Source organism: Vicia villosa, linkage group LG2 (assembly GCF_029867415.1).
Source record: "Vicia villosa cultivar HV-30 ecotype Madison, WI linkage group LG2, Vvil1.0, whole genome shotgun sequence".
Lineage (NCBI taxonomy): Eukaryota > Viridiplantae > Streptophyta > Magnoliopsida > Fabales > Fabaceae > Vicia > Vicia villosa.
This window is the reverse complement of record NC_081181.1, coordinates 92,372,677-92,380,792: the sequence shown is the minus strand read 5'-3', so window position 1 is coordinate 92,380,792 and position 8,116 is coordinate 92,372,677. Positions and strand designations below refer to the sequence as shown.

Genomic DNA, 8,116 nt, shown 5'->3' with positions numbered 1-8,116 from the left:
CATGTGATATCATATTCTTCCCCATATGTATTCTCTCTTCTCCATTCATACAAACAAAATCAAATCAAAAGAAAACAACACTTTCAGAACAATAATCATGGCCATCAATTGAACCAATAAAAAGCTAACAAAAATAAAAAAAAATAAACAACACCACCTGAGGGCTTCGATGGCGGTTTGTGGAGGAAAGAAGTGTGTTGAACCACTCGGTTCTACGGTGAGAGGAAGATGTAAGTTCTTGAGTTTCTTTTTGAAGGTGTTCTTGATGTTCTTCAACAAGCTAAGTTGTTATGGTATTCATGAGAGAAAGTGAAGTTTGATCTTAGAGAGAAAGAGGAGAAAATAATTTTTGTGTTTGTGAGAAGAGAGAGAGTGAGAATAAGGGTCAGAAAGTTGTTGTGTATAATGTGTAAAAATCTACTATCTACCCATTAATAAAATGTTGCCCAAAATTACTTCTTTAACCTTCCCCCCCAAATTATTTACACTGCACAAAGGTTATCTAGGTAATTAGCAAAAGAAATAATCAAATATGCCAATTGTACTGATCTGATTGGTCCAATTTTGTTTTTCCCTCTTTCCCTCATTTCAAAATCGTTCTCTCCCTCTTCTCTCTACTCTCTTTTTCTTGAAACCCTACATCTTCCGCCGATTCACCTCTCATCTCCTCTTCTCTCTACTCTCTTTTTCTTGAAACCCTAGATCTTCCGCCGATTCACCTCTCACCTCTAAGCCGAAACGCTCACCCCACCGCACAACTTCACCACTAAAATGCATCGATACCTTTTTCAAACTCGTCACTGCCACCGAATCTGCAACGATCTGCAAAGATCCCACATGTGCACATTCTATGATGGATTTCCTTCTGGAAGGGATTTAAAAAATTTTCTCTCGGTATGTTGGGTTCCTCTTATTATTGTTTTGTCGTCATTGGTTGCATTTACTCAATCCCATGATGTTTAACACTACAATTTGATATCTTTATTGTCTGTTTTTCTTCTGATTTCAACTTTCTTTTGTTTTAAATTGATTAGGTTATTGTTGGATTGTTGGATTTTCCTATTGTTGGGAGTTGGGCCAACTTCTTGAAACTGTTCTATATAGGTAATGGAATCCCTCTTTTTTCATTCAAATTTACTTTCAGGATTATGGGTTTTGTCTAATGTGATGTGTTGGCTTATGACTTTGTGAAAACAACTTTTATTTTGCTCCATATTGTACATGTGCTTTATGAGAAATATGAAGATTTTGTTGACTCTTTTAGTGAGAAGGCACATGCTTAGTTGAAGATCACACGAGTTTCTCCGATGTTAATATATTATGATTCATTGTCATTTTAAACCCTGTTATGTTATAATTTTTTTTAGGGTTTGTTAGTAGACATTGTCGGATTTGTTCAACCGTGTTTTTTTTACTTTTCCCGGGTTCATGTTAAAGGGGATTTAGGATACTATGATACATGTCTTTCAAACCAGGTTTTTGGAACAATTCCTTTTTCACTTTTAGTCTTTCTTGATTCCAGCCTGCAAGTTGATCAAGCAATTGACATTTTGATTTCTTTATTATCAAAATATTTGATTTAATTTGTTCTTGATGGATTGAATTTATTCTAAAAGGTCAAGGCATGATCAAGTTCAGTTCATTGTTTATCAGTCCAGTCAACCAGCACATAATCAGTTTATTGTTTATAGTTTGAATAATACTCTAATCAATTATTGTTTGATTGGAAAATTTTGATGCGGTTTTTTCAGGATTGATGTGTACAAATCACTCTATATGCTGTTTGGAGGATTTGTTGCAGATTGTAAGTTGCTCACTGTCTATAAAGTTCACACCAGGAATTCATAAACAATAAACTATTTTTTTTTTGCAGGCTGACTCTGATCATATACATCGGATGAATAATGTATTACAAACGCATAAAAAGAAGTTTAAAAAGATTGTCCTTTTTTTTATTCATTTTGTTCATAATAGATTTTTTGTTGTATTCTTTCATTTTTGTAGTGTTCCGGCAAAATAAGTGGCGGAGGAGGGATGGTTACACGATGCTGGAATTTGTTAGATGGTGGTAAGTGTGTTATTCTAACAGATTTATACATAGAATCCCTCTGTTTATCACTCTGGTTACTCTGCACGATATAAATTCCTTTCCTATGCATACTTATTTTATGCAGATTAATACTTCTCAACCTACGTATATTCATTTAGTGCATACGACTATTTATCAATCTAGGTCTTTGATAGCATGATCCCGTGTTTTCTTCTGATTATGTAAGCCTTTTGTAATGAGCCATTATGTTTTACATAGGAATTCTTCTATCAAAGGAGTTGTTTGAACAAAAAATATAAAGCATAAGCGCATGACGTCTCAATATAAAAGGCCTACACTACTTCTCCTAGGCGGATCACTGGAATACCAGAAAGTTCCAAATCAGGTGGCTTCTTTCGATACATTGTTGTAGTAAGTGCCTTCACGTTTACCCAATGACCTATGCATCTTTCAGTTTATATTTTTTATTTTCTTGGAAGTTGGAAGTAATAATTGATTTGTTAATGTTGGCAGGAAAAATGATCTTCTGAAGATGATTATTTCGACTATTGAGGCTCTTCGACCAAATGTTTTGCTGGTAGAAAACACCTTTTCAGGACTCTCACTTAAATCACAGGAACTCATAACTATATTTCTAGCTGTTAGACTATACTGCAGTTTTGTCATGGAATATGATATACACACCTTACTCAATACTGCAACATTGGGGACGATCCTCTGGTTATTTATATGATACTTTCAAACTGAAATAAAGAGTTATATGGATGATAAGGACAACCTTGCAATATACCATGTGGTAAGTCCTCATTCATCTATTTAAGGTATGCAATCTCTGGTGTGTATTAGCTATAGCATGTTCTTTCTTTATTTTTATTTGGCTGCATAGCTTACCTCGCCTTCCTGTTAAGCCTGTCTTATTTCTCGTGCCAAATTTATCCATCAATCAAATACCAAATACACTTTCAATTTCATTAAGAGACTTATATTTGTTTAAGTTTGGTTTGGTCGTGTCAAATGAGGTTTCAAAGTATATTTTGGACAAAGTACCATTTGACTTGGTACAAAGTACGTATCATAATTCTTCTATAAAGACGGTATAGTTGGACCTGCTTATACGTACACACTTACTAAATATATTATTACTTCTTCCGCCCTTGAGCCAGTAAGTTTTACAACCAAATATATTCAATCTTTGGTGATAAATTCACATGAATTATAATAGTGTCTGTCTACTATAAAATCTTATACTTTTCTTTGTTTGTTAAGGTACCAATTGCCATTTATTGTCCTGGATTGACTCCTGGTGTCAGGTTTCGCAATGATGATGTTCCTACCGGTGGGTTGGCCAATATAGCTGCAACTGTGATGAATCTTCATGGATTTGAGGCTCCAAGTGACTATGAGACAAACCTCATAGAAGTAGTTGATAAGTGAGAAACCAATAGATGATTGGTTGCAAATTTTCAGTAATTTTCAAAGTCACAGTGTAGCAGACCTATCTCATATATTTTCTCCCAAAATTTGCTTTCTGCATACTTTTTCCCTGCCTAACTTATTACTAATAGCTTTGTTTTGTTGACATTAAACGTTTTCAATGGGATATTGGGGTTGCTCAATTCACTCCTCATTGTATTCATCATTTGAGATCTGATGCATATTGTGGGCGATAAATGAATTTGTTTTCTACTTCTACAAAATTGTGAAGTGTGTTTTGTTTTTATTTTCTTAATTTTAACTTTTTTATGTGTTGGTGTTTATAACTATCGAAGTATTCACCCCTTCTTGGTACATTCTTACTGAAAACTATGGTAGATGCTTCTTCCAAACAACCAAATTTGGAAAGACTACAACTTTGAAAGAAATGAAAACAAACTAAGTTTCTATTTATATGCACATTTTTTAATTCAAATCCTTCTTGGTAGAAAGAAAACAGAATTTTTAAAGTATTAAGACAATCGTTGAATGTTTAGGCATGAATGGGTTAATTGTTGGCTACATGGCAAAGGCCCCTGCCAGTTTTTCCTTTTTGCTGTATACATTTACAGGTAATCTATATATAGATTTCACAGAGGATATAGATTGTGTTGTCTCCGCCTTATCTAATATAAAACACTTTTTTAAATATATAATGAAGTGCAAAAATACAAATTTACAATATTAATTATTGATTGCTTTTATAAAATTAGTTCTAATCACTATAGTAACTTCATATTACCTTGTGTGGTCCATATCATTTGCTTTTATGTAGCCTTTTCATGAACAATTTACCTTTTGTGCAACGCCAAACAATTTTCAATTCTACTGAGCTATGCAATTCCAATTACAGCTTTATTAATATACCAATTGTGTACAATATAAATTACCCTTTATTTATTTATATGGTATTTATATCAAGTGTATCTTTTCATTTATTTATAATTTGATATATTAATATAAGCTTTGATATATTGATGATATAACATTAAACATCAACAGTCATAGCCTTCATATGAGTGTGTACCATAATTATTTTTTAATAATAATATTTTTAATTCTCCTATTATTTGAATTTTATAGTCAAAACTGTATTATACAATAAAATTTATTATTTCATATTTTATAATGTATTTAAATAAATTATATACCAATTAAAATTAAAAAAACTATTCATCTAAGAAGTTTTTCACGGGACACTATCACCACAATACTTTTTTTTTAAATTTTAATCAACAAAATATTATAAATATTTATAAGTAGCATAAATTCACTATTTTCACAAAACACTATCACCACAATACATTTTTTATTTAAACAACAAAATATTATAAATATTTAGCCTTATCAGTGATATTTATAAAGAAATATAGTTATTATTCATACTTGTAAATACTTATAGTTATTAGATATATTAAATTTATCATGTTGGTGATTTGATAAATATATCTTTTTAAATATTTTTAGTTATTAGTGATTTTATAATAATAATTGTATATCACCAACAACTTTGCCTTATCGAAAACTTAAGATATGAATGACTATTGCATTCCCATGTTTTTTTTTTTTGCATAGCTATTATATATATATATATATATATATATATATATATATATATATATATATATATATATATATATATATATATATATATATATATATATATATATATATATATATATATATATATATATATATATATATTCATTTCATCTATATTATGTTTTATAAATCTTAATTTAACATTTCTCTTTGAATTTTTAAACTTCTTTTTATGCGTTTGTAATACATTATTCTATATTAGACTTATGGCTGTATGCATAATATTCAAGATAACTCCATGACATTCCAGACACCGTACAGTAACAGCAACTATAGTATGAGCCGCTTACTTTGCAAATATCTTTTAAATGTTGAAAACTGCATCATAATTTTAAAAGCCAATAGAATTGAATAGAACAAAAACCATATATTAAAAATCATAGAATCAGGCTTAGCAGATTATTCAAAGTTGTTAGCTTTTCGGGTCAATAAAATATAGAAAATAATTGAGTTAGAAAATTTAAAATGTTGCATCAGGAATAAGAGATAAATTTGAAAAACTTGACTCTTAAAATATTAATCTACGGTTTCTAATCTTAGTATAACTATTTGTTTTATGACCAAAATAATATCATTTGTTTTAATTTAATTACTTTATTAAATTAATATTAGTACATGTTTTTAAGATGTATTTGCATGGGTTTTTATCAACTCCAACTTTATCATTTGGAATTCAATTAGAATATTATTTAATAATTAAATAATTCATTTAAAATTTATTTGTATTTAAATAATTTTATACCATATCAATTATACGATAGTATAATATATTTTTTAATTTTAATAACATTAAAAATATATTTATCTCACGGGTCACTAACAAATAAATATTTATTTTAGTTTAATCAATCATTATTTTAATTTAAGAGACAAAATCTTTATTTTTAAATATTAATTTTTTTCCATTTCACAATTATATTTTTTCTTTTTTGTGTATGATTATTTAATATAATTAAATCTATATGATTACCGTTTATTTTAAAAAAGATAAATCATTTTAAATTTTACATTTGTATTTGATATTATGTAAATATTATGACATTAAGACTCATTCATGTGTTATCACATTAACAAAAATATTTTGTTGTTATTTTTTTATTTCATGATTATTATTTGAAGATTCTAAATTACTATATATTTTTTAGTTATTTACACAATATCATAATTAAATTACCCGTGCGGGAGCACGGGTCTCTTACTAGTTAGAGATATTTATAGTGTAACTTAGGTCAACAAATATAGAACAAAAAAATCAAATATTAACTATTCATTAAAAGCTTAAATAAAAAATAATTTGATTGTGATCTTTTAAATGATTAACTAATATTTTCTTAAAAAGATCTTTACTTGTTACCCAAGTTGTGAAAAATGTTAAAAATAGAACAAATAAAATTAAAAAACTTCCTTTTTTGAATTTTTGAATATTTTATAATTTTTGGTGATTTTTTTACTAAAAAATGCATAAAAGTGAAAATTGACCATTTTAAAAAATGCCTATTTAATTAGTGGGAAAATTAGATTAAAATAATAAAAAAAACTGCAATTTTTATGATTTTTGAATAATGGAAATAAAGTTAGAATTAGAATTAGAAAACAAATATAAAAGGAGAAATGTTATAAGTGAGATTCGAGTCCGGGACCTCTCGCTCATGTACCTTTTAACCTCAAATCCTTACCAATTGTGCTACGTCACTTATTCAAAATAAAATGACGTTTGCAAATGTATGAGGGCAAATTTTGGGGTATGACAGCTGCCCCTGTTCAATCTTCTTAAACATGAGGATGTAGAGTGGTTGGTATACCAGTTGGAATCTGAAGGTTGAAGAGGATTGAACACTAGAATACCCGAAATTTGCCCTTGCTGAGGCAGGGACTTTTGCCGGAGATGGGCTTGAAGATGCCATCCAGGTGTTGGAAGGAATGTATGAGACGGGCTTGAAGATGCCTATCTGGATATTGAGAGAAAACTGAGATGAGCTAAAAGATGCCATCTGATCTTGATAAAATGAAAGTCAGAATGCGTCGTACGTTAGACTGTATCTGAGCTTGGTGTATTGAGAGGAGTTTTTTGGAGATGGGCTTAAATATGCCATCTAAGTGTTGACAGAGTATTGTCTAAAGGAGATGCTTTTCAGGCTTCATCATACGCCTTGATTGTATCTGGAAGAGTTCATGGAAAAGACATGATATGTCTTAGGGAAGACTACCTAGAAAGGTTCCTAGAAAGGATTAGAAGCTCTTTGATCGTTCCTGGATTATCTTTGAAGGAAGACTTGGGATGAAGCATCAGATTTGTATTTGCGTCTGGAGTGAGTGTCAAAGATGAATTGTTGATACTGGAACTTGTGTCGGTGATGGGTTTATAGATGCCATCAGCAGAGAATATGAAGTGGGCTTAAAGATGCCACCAGGACATTGAGAGAATTGATTGAGATGGGCTTAAATATGCCATCTAGCTTGATAAGTTTGAAATTCAGAATACGTCGTACGTTAGACTATATCTGAAGGATATACTTAGGATGAGTCGTACGCTAGACTGAATCCCCTGTATTGATAAGTGTCAAATAAGTCGTACGTTAGGCTATACTTTTAGGACGAGTCATACGCTAGACTGGGTCCAGTTAGCATTGTTAAATGTCTGGAAAAGTCGTACATTAGGCTGAAGGATGGGTCGTACGTTAGACCGGATCCAATTTGCATTGATAAATGTCTGGATCAGTAAGCCGTACGTTAGGCTGTACTTTAGGACGAGTCATACGTTAGACTGGGTCCGATTGCATTGATAAATGGCTGGATAAGCCGTACGTTAGGCTGTAGGATAAGTCGTACGTTAGACCAGGTCCCCTATGTTGATAGTTGTCAAAATACACCGTACGTCAGGTTGTATCCTAGGATGAGTCATACGTTAGACTGGATCCTTTGTATTGATAAGTCTTGGATACAGCCGTACGTTAGGCTGAATTTGGATGAGTCGTACGTTAGACTAGATCC

The 8,116-nt window shown here is 30.7% G+C and overlaps 1 protein-coding gene across 2 annotated transcripts; it reads left to right on the top strand.

The window, feature by feature from the left end:
* The first annotated feature begins 447 nt into the window (after positions 1 to 447).
* On the top strand, positions 448 to 3,670 carry LOC131651643 (uncharacterized). Of its 2 annotated transcripts, none has more exons than XM_058921312.1 (7): positions 448 to 894; positions 1,035 to 1,104; positions 1,752 to 1,804; positions 2,005 to 2,068; positions 2,309 to 2,461; positions 2,564 to 2,846; positions 3,317 to 3,670. In XM_058921312.1, exons 1-5 carry the CDS (start codon positions 772 to 774, stop codon positions 2,347 to 2,349), a joined length of 351 nt encoding a protein of 116 aa, XP_058777295.1. In that variant the 5' UTR covers positions 448 to 771; the 3' UTR covers positions 2,350 to 2,461; positions 2,564 to 2,846; positions 3,317 to 3,670. The 2 variants fall into 2 exon arrangements, 1 of the variants encoding a protein (XP_058777295.1); XR_009298444.1 differs by having other exon boundaries at positions 455 to 894; positions 1,874 to 2,068.
* Positions 3,671 to 8,116: the final 4,446 nt, after the last annotated feature.